The sequence below is a fragment of the Scophthalmus maximus genome, chromosome 1, assembly GCF_022379125.1.
Source record: "Scophthalmus maximus strain ysfricsl-2021 chromosome 1, ASM2237912v1, whole genome shotgun sequence".
In the NCBI taxonomy this organism is placed as follows: Eukaryota; Metazoa; Chordata; class Actinopteri; order Pleuronectiformes; family Scophthalmidae; genus Scophthalmus; species Scophthalmus maximus.
Genome location: NC_061515.1, coordinates 10,817,588 through 10,836,634, shown reverse-complemented (window position 1 = coordinate 10,836,634; position 19,047 = coordinate 10,817,588). Strand labels below are relative to the sequence as shown.

General features: G+C 42.9%; 3 protein-coding genes and 1 long non-coding RNA gene across 14 annotated transcripts in view; 3 read left to right on the top strand and 1 right to left on the bottom strand.

The window, feature by feature from the left end:
- Positions 1-5,583, top strand: part of kif13a (kinesin family member 13A) — a 34,855-nt gene extending 29,272 nt beyond the window's left edge. For 5 of the 10 annotated variants that reach the window (XM_047332820.1, XM_047331950.1, XM_047332670.1 and 2 more), the window contains 3 exons: positions 1,019-1,195; positions 1,967-3,173; positions 3,947-5,583. In XM_047332820.1, the coding sequence (XP_047188776.1) occupies positions 1,019-1,195; positions 1,967-3,173; positions 3,947-4,080 (1,518 nt within the window). In that variant the 3' untranslated portion in view covers positions 4,081-5,583. Of the gene's footprint in view, positions 1-1,018; positions 3,174-3,946 lie in introns of those variants that run through there. The other 5 variants (XM_047332238.1, XM_047332104.1, XM_047333178.1 and 2 more) reach the window with 4 other exon arrangements.
- Positions 3,070-19,038, bottom strand: LOC118315658. Its single transcript, XR_007031717.1, has 5 exons — positions 18,817-19,038; positions 18,590-18,648; positions 6,181-6,380; positions 3,921-4,146; positions 3,070-3,224 (listed from the first exon to the last, which is right to left on the bottom strand). It is a non-coding gene; the product is annotated as an uncharacterized LOC118315658 (long non-coding RNA).
- On the top strand, positions 6,789-12,539 carry rbm24b (RNA binding motif protein 24b). The gene is made up of 4 exons (XM_035642642.2): positions 6,789-7,563; positions 7,851-7,974; positions 8,061-8,115; positions 10,897-12,539. Exons 1-4 carry the CDS (start codon positions 7,273-7,275, stop codon positions 11,258-11,260), a joined length of 834 nt encoding a protein of 277 aa, XP_035498535.1. The 5' UTR covers positions 6,789-7,272; the 3' UTR covers positions 11,261-12,539.
- Positions 13,980-17,776, top strand: grinab (glutamate receptor, ionotropic, N-methyl D-aspartate-associated protein 1b (glutamate binding)). Of its 2 annotated transcripts, none has more exons than XM_035642520.2 (7): positions 13,980-14,138; positions 14,733-15,271; positions 15,395-15,498; positions 15,911-16,111; positions 16,331-16,459; positions 16,559-16,702; positions 17,088-17,776. In XM_035642520.2, the coding sequence occupies exons 2-7, from the start codon at positions 14,773-14,775 to the stop codon at positions 17,238-17,240; spliced, it is 1,230 nt and encodes a 409-aa protein (XP_035498413.2). In that variant the 5' UTR covers positions 13,980-14,138; positions 14,733-14,772; the 3' UTR covers positions 17,241-17,776. The 2 variants fall into 2 exon arrangements, with proteins under 2 accessions (XP_035498413.2, XP_035498329.2); XM_035642436.2 differs by having other exon boundaries at positions 14,733-15,286.
- Positions 19,039-19,047: the final 9 nt, after the last annotated feature.

Sequence of the window (19,047 nt, the reverse complement as noted above, 5' to 3'; positions counted from 1 at the left end):
TTATTTTTAAATATACAGTGACAGACTCATTGCTGTAGTCCTACATTTCAAGTAAGGTGCACTGTCCTTAACAGAGTCAAACCTCTTAAGAAAGTGTATACATTTAATGTTAAAGGAACATTTAACCATCAATTAATCATAGGAAATTACAACATTGAAAACAAGAACAACAACAAACAAGAAGATGAAAGGAATATACGAGTAGTGAACGTTGATCCATTGAAATAAGAATTAAATAAACAGTTAATGATGCATATTACTCCTTACTGGACAAATTTGAAAGTGAAGATATCCATATTTATGGAGGCTGTAAAGTCTCAAGTCCAATTTTGTTTCCGATCATTGGATTTTCCAATCAGACTTCAACATTTTTAAACTAACCTTGAATATTTATATTCATCTGTGCTTGAAGTGGACTAAAAGAGGTGCACATACTTAATACATGTCCATGTCAAGGATGCTTGGAGGAGGAAGGTGAAACCTCTCCCTTCCAACCACAGCATCCTTGACATGGACATGTAGAAGAACCCCCAGTGGTCCTCGGCTAAAATGAAAGACCCTCTCTAGAACCAGTGTTTATTTATTTTTGTCCATTCTGGGCTACTGCATAAACATGGTGGTGCAACATGGTGGACTCGCTTGGGACCCGTTCCCAATGTAGATATGAAGGGTTCACAACACAAACACAACAATTCTTAGAGTCGGGTGATTATACACAAATGAAAACATAATTATGAATAGTGTATTCAATTTCTGCCCTTAGATTTCCTAAATCATACACACTGGACCTTTAGAAGACAGTGAGAGGTTACATGTTTGCTACAGACTGTGACATGTATATGATGAGACATCAACTTTGGCTGCAATAAAAAGTACTTTTACACACACTCGGGACACTTCAGTTTTGAAATATCAAACTGCATGCCACTAACTGTGTAACTGGCCTGTCCAGCTCCATGCATGCTATGTGCGCGTGTGTGTGCGTGAAGTGTGTGCTGTTGTTCTGACCCATCTGCAGAGCATGCGCTCATGTGTGGACAGCCCTGCACTGCTCCCCCCTCCCTGCCCTTGGCGCCGACCCAGGGCAGGCAGCGAGGGCCACTGCAAGCCTTCCACCTCCACCTCCACTTCCACCCCCACCTCCACCTCCACTCCCACCAGCAGACAGCTCAGCCACACACTGCCACGCACTGCTGTAAGTGCTATACTCACCAGCCCACACCGCTTTGAGGGTTACTGTAAGTTTTACACTCACATTGACATGAAACATGCTCACACGGCCAAATACTTTGGTTCAAGGCAACACACGTGTTCCCTTTTCAATCCTTGTGCCGGCACCAGTGCCAATGAGCCTTTCTATGAACTAGCAGCATTTCCACTTCTACAAACAGACACACCAGCCATTCCTGTCACATACTCTGTTTAGACAAAAAGCACTAATTTATCATTTTTGACGTGTGGATATCACTGAAAATCATTCTTTAGCTGATTATTAATTGTCTCAATGAATAGGACAGTAGCTTACTTTACAAATGTGTTTTGTTAACTTCACACACTGGCATAAAGTGGAGACAATTTCTACAAAAATAGAAAACTACATTTATGTTGAAGTTGCTCTTTAAAGTGCTAGAACTAGTTCATGTGCAGTGAAAACACTGAAAATATTCAAAATGCATTTGAGCGCTCTAATATGTATAACAAGGTGTGATGTAATACTCACATTGCCTGCCATGATTTTACCTCACAACCTGTACATTCTGTAGTTGATGGCACACACACGTGATTAGAGAGCCACATTACAAATTCGTTCATTACTTTCATGTTCCATTATCACATTATACACCATTTATTCATGTCTTCATTCACTTTTTGTGAAGTGTTTTTGTAAGTTTGCTCAATACGGGCTGTAGCTAACATCACAGCTGCCGGTGTGTGTCTCTTGTCCTGCTGCGGATGTTTTTATCAGCAGGACTCTGAGGATGAGGAGACGGGGGTGGATGTGACTCTGAACCTCGATCGGGGCACTCAGGATCATGACAGCTTCCGGCCGTACATCCCAGAGGACTTTGCAAACTTTGAGATCTACAACGCCACTCTGGAGAGCCAGGAGGGGTTTCTCTCCTCCTGCTCTGACTTGAAGGGAAGCCGGTGTGGAGCTGGGAGCGGAGAGAGGGAGGTGCCCCGAAGCCCCACAGCCAGCAGTTGCACAAGTGGCTACTTTTCACACAGTGCCTCCAACGCCACGCTGTCCGACATGCCTTTCAGTGCCAGTGAGAGCTCTGACCAACTCAGCTGCACCTCCAGAGACCCCCAGGACTCCCTCGTCTGTCCTGCAGGACGAGGCTGCACCCAAACCAAAAGTCTTCCTGCAGGGATTGAGCCGCAGGGAGATCCTGTGGTCCAGGATCTGCTCACTCACCCTCAGGGCTCCTCGCCTGTCAGTATTCCTAATTGCAAAGACAAGCGGCAAACATTCCCTCTGCCTCACAACTGTGTTCTCAGTGCCAGCCAGGAGTTCACTGACTTTAAAGGGGCTGATGACAGTGTTGGAGGGAGCGACTTAGCACATTTTACAGAGAGATGGCAGCAGGAGGGTATGGAGCAGAAGAATCCTGAAAAGGTGGAACCATGTGACACTGGCAGTCAACACTCCTCTGTTGTCTCCGGTGTTTTCGACGCATCTAATCCTGAATTTGCAATATTCAAATGTCTAAGTAGTGAAGACTCTGTTCGTGTACCTGTCTCCTGCCCTAACACAACTTTAGTTTGCACTTCAGTCAGAGCCCCATTAAGTCCCCCAGCTCCACCTCAAGTCCAATCATCTCCCTCTGCACCAGTCCCACCTCCAACATTACCATCCCCGATCAAACATTCTTCTTCCGCCGCTGCATCCTCCGGCCCAGCTCTGTGTGCAGGAGGGGAACCTCCGATCCAGGAGCCAGCACAGGGGGATGTACCCCACGGGAGTCCCTGCCCAAGTCCTAACCCCAGCAGTGCCGAGCCCTCGGGGGACTCCAGCGGGGATGAGAGCACCCCTGCCGCTCAGCTCCCTGACTGGATGGCCCCTGGGGAGCAGGTGTGGGTGGGGAAGAGGAGAGGAACAGTCCACTATGTTGGAGGGGTCGAGTTTGCGAAGGGCATCTGGATTGGTGTGAAGCTGGACATGGCAGTGGGTGAGTCCCTTTAAAGATTTTGCTTCTGAGATTAAGTCCGTTGGTAGAAACCTACAAATGTATGTGTTGTTGTATTATCACATAGTCTGTCAACCAGAGTCCATATCTTAATAAAAGTTCACTAAAACGTGAGTTTTAGTGACATGGGATAACCGCTATTAAAAGTCACACGTTATCTTTTGAGTAGTAGTAGCGATCAGATGACTATCAAACAGAATCATATTTTACATTTAAAAGGGTAACGGTGTGGGAGGAGCTGTGATTGCATTTGCTCACTTGTGACCTAAACTCCGTTTTCTGTTTCCCTCAGAAATGTGTCACATTATGAAAGCAAAGTGCTTCCATGATGCAAAAGTTAAAGGGCCAGTCAGCGATTTTGGAGAAAGCTTGTCTCTCTCTTTGTTGTTGTTGTTGATTTTACTGCCCCGATCAAGCCACGAAACCCTCAGACTCGGTTATGGGAGACCAATGCGCTAACCACTAGGCCAAAACCCCTGAGTCATAGCGCTGTTCGCGAGCATGCACAGAACCGACAGCTATCGCCCCGTGAGGAAATATTCGTAGATTTTTACAAAAAGTGTATTGGATTAAAAATCGCTTACTGCTCCTTTAATGTAGGAGGATTATACTGTACATAAAAGGAAAGTTTGGGTGGTCTAGTAGTCATCAAAAGATGGACTCAAAATCATTTATTATAAACCTGCTTTGCATCTAACATAGTAAGAAATTCAGAAAAACTAATGATACCTAAATGATGCTTGACGCTCCCGTAGGTAAACACAACGGGACCGTCCAAGGCAGGGTGTACTTCCGCTGCCCCCAGGGCCACGGTGTGTTTGTCAAGCCATCCCGTCTCACCAGAGGACCGCCCTCCATGGACACAGAACCCCAGACTCTGATCAGATAGGACCCAAACATCGACCAGTTCCCCGAGGAGCAGCAGACCAACGAGCGTGGTCCTCAGATCCAGTGCCTATGTGGGTGAAATCAGCACAGCTTCTCACCTTCCATCACATTTACCACTCAAACCTCTGAGCTGATGTATTCTTTCTGTAGGCACGTCCGCTTTCCTGAAGCGAACCTGACCTGTGCATTTAATGAAGGTATATCTCTGATTGCTGTTCACTGAAACTTCTCTCTATGCACATATCTGAGTTTTTTACAAGGTGATATTTTTGATAGAGAACTTAACTTTTGACTGGGAGTCCATATGGAAATATTACCCACAATAATTTTTCTTACATTGGTATCTGAACAGTATATATACTATTTTTTATAAGACAATGCATCCTCCCCCTGAGGCTCATCGTGGAGTAATTTGGGATATGAAGATTAAGAATGTACTACTGTCAATAAACATTGATATTTACGTTGATATGATATATCAGGGGTAACCAAAGAACTACGGTTCCATATCTGCTGTTATAAGTAATATGCTATTTTTCTAATGTACAATGTGTGGAGGTATTTACTATATACTGTATCTATGTGTCCAAGTAAAGCTTAGTGCCATAGGAGTAATGCCACATATCCTGAACAGAGGACGAATCTGCAAAACCTGAGTGTTTGACCGCAGTTATCATATTAAATTATCCTGTTGAAGTACTGTAACACTGTGGAGGAAATAATCCCCATCCAGCATTAGACTGTTGCTGTTTGAACGCTTGCACTGGAAAGGATTCTTGGAGAGTTCGACCGACCATCTTCCAGCTTGGACTGATGAAATATTTTCTGAACTGAAGTGACTGGAGAAACGCTTGATGTCACTTTAAATCATGGAACGAAGCAGCTGGATATTCTGATGCCTTATTGCCCCGTTCCTCACAAAGAAAAGGCACATAAACCCCAGACTCCACAACAAGCTCTCTTGAGTTATTGATGATAACAAACTGTATGGACCTGTGTGTGTATGTCACGACGCCCAGAGGCATTCAAGAGGCCATCCAGCCTCGCTGACTGATCGATTGAATACCTTTTTAACTGCTCAGCCACCTGCATTCTATATGTTAACTGACTGATGTATTAGACTACATGTTAAAAGGTACTCATGCAATGAGGGGGCGTGGGTTACTGGGTGATGGACAGAATCAGGTGAAAGAAAACGGTGCAAGAGTAGTTTAGTCACGGAGAGAACGTGTCCTATATAAACTTATATTTTTATGGAAGTGGTGAACTGTGGAACTGACTAATAGTTTGTGTGTTGAAGCTGTTATTTCGAGTAAATGAAAGAAACCCAAGACCTTACATTAAAGAAGAGAACAAAGCTGCTCTCCCTCACAAGGAGTTGTAAATAGAAAATGTATTTGAACATAGTATTTACACTATTATAATGTACAGAATTGTATTTATAATGTATCTCAAACGGTTTTAAATTGGTACAAAATGTTCTTGAGCAGAACATTTACAATCAGCGGGCTGTATCGACTCTTTATTCATTCATCATGTTGGTGTGTATTTGTGATCATCCTCGAGGAGTACAAGGAGCAATTATATGTCATCTGAAATTTTATATTTATTGTGTGGAAAGCGGTGCAAAATTTCCCTCAATTTATTCACCTGATATTTATGAGGTATTTCTTGTGAATATCTTATTGGTTTTTTTCTTTCTTTATGCATTACTATGTCATTTAAAATCCACTCTAGTCTATGACCTCTCTTACTTGGATGTAGGTCGTATTCCTGAACTCAGACTTGGAGCAGTCTTACATGGCGCAGGGGCACAGTCTCGTCTTGTCTCACACTTGCAGTTGTCAGTTGCTTTGTGTATCCAGTTCCCATCATTTTCTTGTGGTGGAATTTGTCCAGATGTTATTTTAGATATCCACCGTTGAAGCAGCAATACACACAACGCCCCCATTTCCTAACACTTCTTGTGAACACAAACAGGGGACTGACCTGCAGGGGGTTTCTGCTATTTAAAAATGATCATGTGCTCATCATTCAGTCTATGGTGCTCATACATTCTCGGAATACGATTAGTTTGTACATTTAGACAAAAATATCTTACCTCAAATAGTGCGAGGGACTGTTTTGATTCATCCAAACATTGTGCACAGCATAAACCCTTGTGCATTTCCTTTTTCTACATCTCTTGGGTCAGGATGACATGTCAGCAGTGATGTTGCGCCACTTTCTGGCTACTTCATGTCGGGCTCCTGTCACAGGAGCAGATTTACGGTCCCCTGGAACTTATCCTGTCTGCAGTGGCTGAATTTGAGATAAACAACACAAACATGTCAACATGTTGTTCCCCCCTACAAAGGTTGCAGGCAGGCACCATGGACTGAGATGTGCCACTAAATGAAAATCCTCTAATCCCTTCAAGTCTTGAACATTGATGTAGTGATGTAGTTTTTGCAAGAACTGCCTCAGCGTTATCCTTCAAAGTTTTCTCATAAATATCAGGTGTCAGGTTTAATTTAACTTACGTCACATTGTACAATTTAAAAACAAACACCTTATGAATATTTCAAAGGCTGATTCCGGTAACTTAGATTAAGTTGAAGTGAATTGAACTTTCAAACCAGAGGCATAATTAGGAAACTAAAATATAAAAAATCGAATGTCACATTACATCAACTTAAGTCACATTGTACAAGTTAAAAACAAACCCCCTGTGAATATTTCAAAGGCTGAATCCAGTAACTTTTTAAGTTGAATTGAAGATAACTTTCAGACCAAAGGCATAAATAGGAAACTAAATTATAAAAAATCCAATGACTGGGGGGGAATTTTTTTTCAAGATATTTGCATTGTTTGACAAATCCCGGCTACAGTGATGTGCAGTGTGATGTGCAACCTCGTGTTGACCCATCTGTTCCTCACTTTATTAGAAACACGAGCAGATGAGGAGAGAGGCTTTCTATGTGCCTGTGTGTGTGTGTGTGTTGGTTGGTTTTTTTTTTCAGCAGAGTGTGTCCTCGCCCCTGTTTTAGCAGCTGTGCGACAGGCGGCAGTCGGAGGAGCGCACTCGGTGTGGTGGTCCGGGGGGCTGGGGTGGAGTCAAGTGTCTGAGTCACATTCTGACAACTGGGGGAACCTCCCGTGACAAACAGGTGTCCTCTTCCTCCTCCTCCTCCTCCTCTTCCTCCGTCGTCACATGTACCGGGGCACTGCCTCTCCGCGCCGCACACTTCTCTCCCCGAGCCGCGCACGTCTGGTCGCCTCGTCCGCTCACTTCGTCAGCCCTCGAGAAACCTCCAGGACACCGCCCGCACAGATGATGCACTCGTCGCAGAAAGACACCACCTACACCAAGATCTTCGTGGGCGGTCTGCCGTATCACACCACGGACTCCAGCCTCAGGAAGTACTTCGAGGTGTTCGGCGACATCGAGGAGGCGGTGGTCATCACCGACCGACAGACGGGCAAGTCCAGGGGTTATGGATTCGTAAGTAACAACCTGTTCACGGCGTCGAAAGCTGCGCGCCCACGTGCATGGTCGGGGTGAAAGGTCAACCGTCGACGGCCGTGGTCGCTTCGCTGTTAGCGCTTAGAATAAAGGGGATGTGCTGGGACAGGATGAGACGTGTGTTCAAGAAATTGCGCTTTTCTGTTTTATCATCCATGTTTTATTCTTCTTTTTGTTTTTGTTTTTGTTGTTGGTGCCACTTGATCTCTGTGGCCAAACTGTGACTTTTCCATGCGGGGAATGAACCAACATGTTGCTTCTCGTAGGTGACCATGGCCGACCGGGCCTCCGCTGACCGAGCCTGCAAGGACCCCAACCCCATTATAGACGGGAGGAAAGCCAATGTGAACCTGGCCTACCTGGGGGCCAAGCCGAGGGTCATACAGCCAGGTGAGGGGCTCATGTCACACAGCCGTACAGCCGCTGCTTCGCAGAGGATTCAAAAAAAGCAAATAAACTATTTCTTTTCATTCCAGGCTTTGCATTCGGTATGCCTCAGATCCACCCAGCATTCATCCAACGACCTTATGGGTATGTGAAGCTGCTGAACCGCACAAAATCACAAAATCTTACGTATGAAATGCTATGAATTGTCCTTTATGCTCTTTTATTGATAAAATGTTTTGTTGTTGTAAACATCTATTTATCATTCTCCCACCAATTTTCTGCTGAATGACGACATGTGAGTGTTGATGCGTGCTCCTCTGCTTGGCGTTGACTGTGAAGGAAGTGAACGTGTTTTTTTTTTTTTGTTTTGACCTTTGGCCACTACAGGACTTGACTTCATGTTGTCTATCTCTCTCTGATCTGACAGGGTCGGTAACGGTTAAAATAGCTGATGAGGGGGACATGATGATTTGAGGAATAGCTGAGTCTGCGTTGGGCAGAGCGCTAAAGTGTTACCTGTATACATACAGAAACGAACTGAAATGGTGACTAGATGCATGGAAGTCTTCTGGTGTTGTTGTTGTTTTTTTTCCGGTTTTCCATAGTACATAGATTGGTGTGTGTGCCTTGTTTTTCCAGTATGATGTGGTGTTCAGCTTAACTGTGTGCTTATTTCGACTTGCAGTGGGGGAGGTGCGGGGTGCAGGAGGTTTTTGTGCCGACTTTGAGAGTTTTGATAGGGATTGGTAACTCTGCAATGGGGTGTTCATCCCCCACCCCTCCTTTATTTTTAATGATTTGATTTGTGCTTTAGCCTGCTTTTTTTCCCCTCCCCAGTCTTAGTTAACATTTGATCATATTTTGTTGTCAAAAAGGGGCTGATGATCACCGACAGTGTGTTCAATTTAAAAATCGAACCCCTGCAACAAAACAAACACTGGCTTGCATGTGGGAGTTTTTTTCCTTCTGTTTTCTTACCCATGATGCTGTGTTTAAATCATATATATTTATTATTAACCCATTGCTTTCACTTGTAGCTTACATTTACAGGTATATAATACTGAGCATAATTTTCCCTGATAAACCAGAAATATCCTCTTATTTTGCATTTGTCTCGTCTCTCCGGTGGCCGGCATTTAACATTTAATGAAATTAAAATGTGAAGAGGGAACAAAAAGCAAATAAGCAAAGAATAGAAATGTAAAATTGTCCCTATGTTGGTTTGGTGCCAAAGCTGGATCACATAAAACAGTCTTTAGATGTTGATTAACTTTGTGTGATTATAGATTTGTTTTTTAGCTTTAAAATAAACCCCAAAAAGTGTGTGTGTGTGTGTGCACACTAATGTTAACTGCCCTGTATGTTGGAGACAGACATATTAGCCGGTCTCCTAGGCAGCAGCTGTTGGCCACAGTGATCTTCACGGCCTCTCAAATTCAGATGGAAAATAGGAGTCACTCAGCAGCGCTGTTAATAATGTATGGCAGAGGCAGGGCCGCTCGGCTGTGGACAACAGGTGGACGGAGCCATGTGTCCATGAAGCCCTTTGGTTATGTGCTGGGGATTACTCGTGTCCTGGTGATTTACAAAGCACCTTTATTTAGCTCTCAACTTGCACGGCTACAAAATGTTCATCCCATCTCTTTCAATAGATGTGGTTTAAGTCAGCTGTGCCCCCTTTGCACTTCAAGTGTTTAGCGTGTTGGCTCCTATTGCGTCAAATTTAAATTAATTGATGCGATTATATTTATAAATTTTTTTTAAAAAAGTAACATTTTCTGTGATCATTATGCAGCTGCAGCGCACTAAAAAAGGTTAGTTCTTATTGACAGCTGTGGGTCATGAACCCACTTTGTCAAAAGAGCACCACTTGTTGATCAGCTGGGGCACCACCAGTCTGCCAGTAAATAAAATGGGGAAATTCGCCGAGACAGTCGAGCGGTGCGGGCAGCCATTATGGTTGACGAGGTCCCTGCCATGTGCTACTGAAGGAGATCAGCTTGTCCTTTGGAGATGACAAGGGGAGCAAAAATAGCATGCCTCCAGCCTCCCTTGTCAGTCAAGCTGGTGTGTATGTTTGTGTGGGGGTGTATGTCTGTAAGAGGGGGGAGGGGGCGCTTGTCTAAGGACAGATATAACAGTTTCACACCTGCTCCTCAATATATTTACTGAGGGGGAATTTAACACAAGTTTAAAGTGGAACCAAATTTACCCAGATACCCAGGCTTGTATGTATCCATTTAAACCCTGCTCCATATACAGAATATTGCTTTTATAGAGCACTTTTTTTCCTTTTAAAAATATTTTAACCGATTTTAATTTTGGAACAAAGGGACACAACAAGGCTTCGGCACAACCTAATACAATCAAGCGCCTACTTGTTAAAATACTGTATGGTTAACTCAGCTGCTACTTCGACAGCATTGCAATTTATTGCTTCTGCGCTCCATCTTAAAGAAAGAAAGCCTGTTTGTTATTTTTGTTTAAGGGTGTATTAACATGTGTGGGCATGCCTGTATGTGTGGTGTTGGTGTGGCAGTATGGACAGAATTATGTCCACTTCCTATCTTGGTATGTTGTGGTGTTTTGCGATAAGCTCGCATTTTGTCCAATCCAGTTTTCAGTGAAACCTTGGGTGCAGAGCTGGGCTGTGTCTTCTTTTAATGCCTCACCGTGTTTCCAATTCAGGTGCTTTCTTTAAATTAAAAGCTGCGCTTGAGTTTCTTTGTGGTTTTTGCTGCTTCCTTAACTTTTCAATTCTAGGTATGGTTTTTCGGTTGTTAATGAATGGATTTGCTGTGTTCTGAGGACTGGATTGACGTATTTGTGGCGCCTGCTTTTCAGTTTTCCAGAATTTAGTTTCAGCGTCGGACAGGTGACTGGTGATGGCTCTGCTTTGACTCTGCATGTCTTTGTGTCCCACAGGATCCCTGCCCAGTACATCTACCCTCAGGCCTTTGTCCAACCCAGTATGATGATCCCTCATGTACAACCCTCTGCTTCTACAGCAACAGCTGCTGCTGCTACCAGCTCCCCATACCTTGACTATACCGGAGCAACGTACGCTCAGTACTCTGCGGCGGCTGCCAGTGCTGCCGCCGCTGCAGCTGCCTATGAGCAGTATCCGTATGCTGCCTCACCGGCACCGACGAGCTACATGACTACAGCAGGGTATGGTTATGCTATGCAGCAGCCGCTCGCCACTGCTGCCACCCCAGGAGCTGCTGCCGCAGCTGCAGCCTTCAGCCAGTATCAACCTCAGCAGCTCCAGACAGATCGCATGCAGTAAAAACACGAAAACTACCTTAGAGGAGAGCATGGGCGGTCACCTCCTCCTGTGAAGCAAGAAAAGTAAGGAGGGGGAAGACAGCAGAAGCTGAAAGACGGTTGTCACTCCCAGGTTTTATCTTAGCAGTCCTTCTACCAAAGAGCCTGAAGAAAGTCACCAATAATGTGGAGACAATTGAGAAATTACTGCATATCTTATTCAGGCAAGATCAGTATTTTGTAACTATTGAATATAAACAACTATTTAATATTTATTCAGTAGTAAAATAATGTTTAATGTTAATTGAAGTACACTCACTGGACCTCATTTCAAACATTTCTAGATTGTGTGTATATTTATATATATTTAAGTGGAATTTGTATAAAATTCACAATAACAGTTATGTCTTATAATCGGATTTCTTCCCCACAACTTTGAAAACAAACCAAAAGACATAGACATACATATCAGAGTCATCATGCAGTTTTCAGTATTTCTTATAATTCTGGACCATTATTTTGTTTGGTAAAGCTATGCAGACATTGATAGAGAAGTTCTGTTAGGATTGTTTCTCTTTTTTAATAACTGTGTGAAGTGAGATAGATTAGACATCCTCAACTAGTTCCTTCTAAAATGTGTGTTCTTGATAGTACATAGGACAAAATGCTGCAGTGACAGCTGAAGCTGGTAAAAGCACTCACCTTTCTTCCCTTTAAATTGCACCTCAAGTAAACTCAGCAGGAGGGAAGAAATATTGTTGAATGTGAAAAAAGATATTACAATAATGTGCCTTTTAAATTTTGCTATTTATGTATTTATTATGGAGCCTTACAGTTAGAAAAATAAACCCTTTATTTTTGTTTGTATATTAGTGTGAAGCCTACTGTAGAACATGTCCACGTGTGCTGCTGCGTTTCACATGATCAAGAGCATATGTTGTTTGAGACTGTTAAAACTTGGCTTAACAATGTGCTATACTGTGTGTATAAAGAACAAAATATGAGTGGAAAGGTAGCAATAACTCCTAATGCTTTCTCTGTTTTCTGTCAATTTAATGTTGTCTAAAATGATATCCTTAATTCTTCAATGTTGCTTTTTATACTTGACCAGTTTGATAAGAGTGTGACAACTGTTCACTTTTTATTTCCTTTTTCTTTTTAACATTTGATGTCCTATGACATTAAATGTCTTCTAACGCAACTTAAGCAAGGGCACAACCCATTTCACCTTGCAATTTGTAATGCATGACTCAAAATAATGCAAACATTTAATTTGTGAAATAAAAGGAAATTTCCCTTCAGTTATTTTTTTTTATATTCTTCTGTGTTCTATGTTATGCCAGTTTCTTTGTTGAAAACAGGTCACAGATGGTAAAATGGTGCATGTACACTCATCAACCTCTATGAAGAGTTAAAAGCCTCTTGTGTTATGTTAGGTAGATATAGATAGATGAACTTTACTGATGCCAAAATGGGAAATTCCGTTGTTGAAGCATTTTGTGTTTTGACAGTGGGGCAGCAAATAAGTTGTTACAAGTCCCACTACGATTTGAACCGTAGCTATTATATGATAGTCACGTAACCTGACTTTTATTACCACGGCCAGCCAGAAAGAGTCTCGTGTTTCTGTTGATATTTCAAAACAAAGATAGACTCTCAACTGGCGAGGACAGGTGTCCTGCGTCTCAGGAGACATTAGTCACCAGCTAATTATAAAATTACACATTTATGCCATTTGGTGTAAGATTGAAGTACTGCTGGAAAAATCCATGCAGATGTTTGTGTAAACATGAATCCAGGCCTCCAAAATAATAAGTAGTCGAGGTCCCACTTCTCTGTTACACCAAGAAAACCTGCCGAATAACCTAACATTTTTAACACTTCATAAATCCTGAAAGATTTACGTTTTAAATGCTATTATCAAGTCTGAAACAGGAACATTTTGGTTCTCCTGGTAGCTGAGCAGACCCAAATAGCTTAAATGCACAATCATTTCAGGGACCTCTGCTTGTTAAGGGACCCTCCAATTCTCACAGCAAAGGATGTTTGCACGCAGCTGAGGAGGAACTTGTGAAAGAGCTGGAGCACAACAGAGGAGCAGATGGGCAGTTGCAGGGTCTTTATGGTGACTCCCCCTTGTTGCCCACCCAAAGCTGTGGCCTCCTGACACCTGCTGGCTCACGAGGCACACTCCTTCTTGACAAGTATCTTGTACCTGAGGTACGACCCCCACTCCCCCTTTTCCCTTTAGTACTGGCGATTGCGACCTCATCGAGTCGCTTGAAGATTTACGATTTACTTTCGATTCTTTTAGTCACGCGTTCACTGTTTTAGGTGTGCTGCGTTCATGTGCTATCGGAGTTGTTGCAATCACGGATTCCGACAGCCCCCCCAAAAAATGGGTTTTCCGCAACATCCTATTAATAAGACTGGGAGAGTTGGACTTGATGAAAAGATCCATTGTGTATAAACTGGCGCTTGCTTACATACAAGTGTCTAAAATCAATAAAACTATAATACCACAGCCAGTTGAAGCGCGTCGTTCAGAGAGAACAACCCCATATTTAGATGATACACTGCTGCTTTGTTTATATAAGCGGGTTTTTTTTAGTTTTTTTTAATCTCACATGACCAAATTTATTATCACAAAGCGATGAGTAGATGCCAGGTGAAGTGAATGCCCCGGAGCCCATCCTCGGTCCACCGACAACCGGGGCGACGGGAACGCGCCATCGCATTCCGCAGCCTGGGGGGCGGGGACAGCGGCCAGCCGTTTCCTGGTAGTCGGAGACGGAACCATGGAGTGAACAAAAAGAAAACACCAGAGTGGCAGAGAACTAAAAACCACGGAATATTTCGAGGAAGCCAACTGGGATTAGAAAACTTTGATCGTGGGCAACGTGAGTAGTATTACACGACTTCATCGGACCTAACGTCGTGTGATGTTCTGTTGCACGTTCAGCAGGCTAACGTTGTTGTTTGGTGAACGCACCACGGGCACGCAATGACGTTACGATGATGGGGGGGGGGGCATAATTACTTGTTCTTTGCCTAGTTATTTGTCAATTGTATTAATTAAGCACAAATAGTCCGTTGGGTTGTGGAGTATCTGTGGGCTAAACCGCCGTTTCTTGGCTGAAATGGAATTTGTGGCCTAAATTTAGTAGCTAAATTCTCGCGAGTCCCCGGGAACCTCGGGGCATTGAACGCAGCTAATCGGTAGATTTTTTTAACGGCTGTCGGAACACCTGGTTAGTGCTGCGGTCAAGATGGGGTCAGGTTGAGCATCCTAGAACAACCTCTGGTTGGGATTAGGGCCGATGATTCCACTCATTTCATTATCGATATTCACCGGAAGGCTGCACCGTCATGTGACCTCTGACGTCGGAGCGTCCTGTACTGTCGACGTCAGACAGCTGTCTGCGTGTAATCAGTGCTGTTTATCTCCCACCTCTCAAACGGCTTCACCTTTTTACTTCATTTTTTTTCTTCAGATTCCTATTCCAATATTCCAACTCCTGATCCAGGACAGAGATGACCACTGAGAAGACCGAATTCACCCCCTTCCAGGGGGGGCCCTCTCCACCCATGCTCCCTGGGCAGTCAGCATTTCCTCCCGCATATGACATGAACATGCCCGGTCCTCCTCCCGGTGGCCTTTCCTTCCCTCCACCGGCTGCTTTTGGTCCAGGGGGCGTTGAAGGTTTTGGGATGACCGCGAATCCCCAAGCAGCATTTCCTCCCGCATATGACATGAACATGCCAGGTGCTGCTCCCGGAGGCCTTCCCTTCCCTCCGCCGACTGCTTTTGGTCCAGCTCTAGTTGAAGATTTTGGGATGACCGCGAATCCCCAAGCAGCATTTCCTCCTGCATATGACATGAACATGCCAGGTGCTGCTCCCGGTGGCCTTCCCTTCCCTCCACCGACTGCTTTTGGTCCAGGTGTTGTTGGGGGTTTCGGGATGGCCACGAACCCCCAAGGTGGCAAAGGATACGGCGTCAATCCGTCTTCTTTGCCATATTCTCCACCAGGTCAGGGCTTCAGTGGTAACTTTGACAATTTGTATTTCTAACATTGTTGAATTCTTTTAATGTGTAATTGTCTTCCGTAGCGTAATTAAATAAATTTGTTGTTTCTGGCTTGTGCCATTTCAGATGATGTTTACTTTAACCAGGACGACCCACCCCCATTCCACGATAACCAAGACTTTGATTTTGGATTAGACAACAAGAGCATAAGAAGAGCCTTCATTCGAAAGGTAAGGAGACAGTCGTTGATAAAAAGGTTAAATTATACAAACAGTGTCAGAGGATTTGCAGGATTCTGCAAAACCCTTCAAGATGAATATTTTAATAATACCAATGTTTTTTTTATCTGGATCTAGATATAGATTTACATCACAGATACATGTAATGACAAACAAGGATGACGCCATTTAACTTTTAGTGTTAAAAAATAATCGTATAATTCTCAGAATTTGCATCAAAATCATTCTAGGCAATTTGACATATCCTAAACGACAATGCAAACACAACTTAAAGGTCAACCTTCTTGGTGGAGTTAATCCTATACATCGATGCAACTGGAAGTTCACCCAAAAAGTAGATTGACATTTGATTGTTGGAAATAGAATCTATGTCTGGTTCCTAACAATTCACTCTTCTTTCTAGGTGTTCCTGGTGTTAACTGCTCAGCTGACGGTGACATTTGCCTTCGTGGCTGTTTTCACCTTTGTGGATGAGGTCAAGAGGTTTGTGCTGGTGAACACCTGGACCTACTTTGTTTCCTATGCTGTGTTCTTTGTGTCAGTTTGTGTGATCAGCTGCTGTGGAAGCTTTCGCCGCAGACATCCTTGGAACTTGGTTGCATTGGTAAGCCAATTGCTTTTAATTGTCATTTTCTACAAACGTTTGTGTTAATCATTGATTTAAATAAGCGACAATTTGTAATTTGTTGTGAAATAATATAATGTAAAAATGACAGATAAGACCTCCCTGAAAAACTGATAGATAGGCCCTCACAAATAAGTGTTGTAACTAGTATTTGATGCTTTGAAATTGGGTGCTGACATATTTGTGTCTTGTATTCAGTCCGTCCTGACTCTCAGTATGTCCTACATGGTGGGAATGATCGCCAGCTTCCATCAGACTGACTCTGTCATCATGGCAGTGGGCATCACAGCAGTCGTATGCTTCACAGTGGTAATCTTTTCCCTGCAGGTTAGTACATGTCAGCCTCTGCCTCTTGTATGTATGTCATGTAAATCACTCCTACTCTGATGTGGAGCTAATCTCTGTCACTATTGGGTTCTCCCGCAGACCAAGTACGACTTCACTTCCTGTCATGGCGTGCTTTTCGTCTGTTTGATCGTCCTGATCTTCTTCGGCCTCCTCTGCATCTTCATCCGTAACAGGATACTGCACATTGTGTATGCTGGACTTGGAGCATTGCTCTTCACCTGTGTAAGTGCAAACCGTTTTTGCAAACACTACATAAAAGCCAAACTAATTTTAATTTACGTTAAAAAAAGTCAACATTCTCAGTCTCCAAATCAGTGGTTGGATTTTTGACTAAAATTCTTGGATGATGAGCCTGGGATTCTGGGAGATCATTTCATTTGCTCTGCCAGACTTAGTCTGGATCCCCTCCATTGGAAATTGATTTCCCACAGGCAGAAATCTTGCCGGTCCAATCACAACCGATTATCTGATAATGGGCGGGGTTTATACCATGACGCAGTAAAAAGCGTCATGGTATGACTAAAAGTGCCCGATATTTCCACATTTTTCACACAAAAACGACAACATGTGAAAATATTTGACCCATTGTGAATTTCTTGTGTTACAGTTCTTGGCCGTTGACACGCAGCTGCTGCTTGGCAACAAGGAAATGTCCCTGAGTCCAGAGGAATATGTCTTTGCTGCTCTCACCCTGTACACAGACATCATCAACATCTTCCTCTATATTCTTGCTATCATTGGAAGAGCAAGGGGGGGTTGAGTAGGAGGAACTAAATTGCTTTTAAGTTCATGTGTAAGAGTGAATTCCCTTAATCCTGATTTTTATTTTATTTTGTCTTGTAGTGTGCATTGATCACATAGTTAAGGTTTTTCTTTGCTTCACTCTGTGCAACCTTTTTATGTTAATATAGAGTTTCTATGTTGTAATTTTGGGGGCTTTATGAGGTATATGTCCTGTGGTACAAAACTTCATCTTTGTTTAGAAAATGATTTCCTTTGCTGTGTGAAAATTGACAAAATGCCCACAATTCTAAGTCTACTCACTTACTCCAGATCTTTCACCTGCATCACAGTCTTTATCTTCAGAAGGAGTTTGTCCAGTTTTCATGGAGATGAATCTTTGTACATGCACCTTTAAGGAGTGGACCAAGAGTCAGCTGGGTTTTTATTTTCTTGGTTACTTTAACGTACAAGCCAACACATATTAAAGTTGCAAATAAGCCTGTGGATGAAAGAACAACAGTTACTGGGCTTGAATCTGTCTCTGTGCCGACCAAATAAACTCCTTTCACTTAAGGCTGTGTGATACGGTTGAAAAGCTAGTAAGTGCGCTTAATTTTTTTGATTTTTCTTTTGTCAAAATACTATTTCCAATGTGAAGAACAACCTTTAGTAATATATAAAGGTCCTGTACTACCAAGCGAGTTCAACATACCCAGGATATGTTTTTGTTATCTGGTTTGACAACCTGACATTGCCCATTCTGTAGAACCTGAACTGCGAAGCTCGATATCAACTGTCTCAGTCAACCTTGGGTTTTCGTATCCGGTTATGAGCATATTCGTGTGGAAGAGGTGGAGTTGTTAATTACATGGGACATCGTCAGGATCATAAATAAAGTTTTTAATATGATAGGAAAAGAAACGCATATAAGTCGCAGGTCAATTTGGTTTAAGCGACACGTAAAAGTGACATTCTACCGTGTGAAATGAAAATAATATGATCAAACCAATAAAACAGAAACGGACCACTCAAAATCATTTTCAAGAATTAAAGCCGGCGTAAAAATGTATTTAAGCACAGGAATTTATCAAGTTTACTATTGAGTGAATATTTGTGCCCTTTTGTCTGATGATCAGACTATGAAACGAAGCTGGTTCCGTCAACTTGGAGGCATTGGTGCCGATTAACAACTCAACATCAGCTCTTATGCAAGGAATTTGAATATCTTTGAGATCAGGCCACTTGGCCAATTCCTTTTCACTATTAATGTTGTCTGTGGACACAGACTTTCCTTTCTTTTATTATGACCCATAATGCGAAGATGAATTTTAGCTCTTCGTACTTCAATGTTCAACCTGTCCGCCAATTTTTCAGAACAGAGGGTACCTGTGCTTCCTGGATCCGAAAAGGCATAGACAAGATGGAAGGAATGCCATTGCCAGCTTCTGTATGACCACAAGTTGAATTAGTTGTGCAATTCCCAGATCCTTTCTTTGGCAGTACAGTATTTCCATTGATTACTTATTTTTTGCAATATGTTTGCAAGTAATGCGCCTGTCACAGTTCTTGCTTAAGTGCCCTGTGTACAAACAATTGAAACGAAGACTTTTTACCTTTAAAAAGTGAAGCTTTTCTCTGTGCACCTTTCTTCCCGGCTGTGGACACTGCCACACCAATGCATGTGCGAGGATCTGCTTTTAATTCATCATTAATAGACACATGAGTAGATAAACTGAATGAAAAGGAAATTCACTTCCAGAACCAGAGGCGTTCTAAAAATGGGCAGTCACTGTTGAGCTCAATATCTGGTGCACTGAATTATTTGTCAAATTACTCTAAACACC

Coding starts and splice junctions, on each gene's coding strand:
- grinab (XM_035642436.2), top strand. CDS start 14,773: ATGACCACTGAGAAGACCGAATTCACCCCCTTCCAGGGGGGGCCCTCT. Junction 15,499..15,910: donor GAAGAGCCTTCATTCGAAAG/GTAAGGAGACAG, acceptor TCTTCTTTCTAG/GTGTTCCTGGTGTTAACTGC. Junction 16,460..16,558: donor TGGTAATCTTTTCCCTGCAG/GTTAGTACATGT, acceptor GTTCTCCCGCAG/ACCAAGTACGACTTCACTTC.
- rbm24b (XM_035642642.2), top strand. CDS start 7,273: ATGTACCGGGGCACTGCCTCTCCGCGCCGCACACTTCTCTCCCCGAGC. Junction 7,975..8,060: donor GCCGAGGGTCATACAGCCAG/GTGAGGGGCTCA, acceptor TTTTCATTCCAG/GCTTTGCATTCGGTATGCCT. Junction 8,116..10,896: donor TTCATCCAACGACCTTATGG/GTATGTGAAGCT, acceptor TGTGTCCCACAG/GATCCCTGCCCAGTACATCT.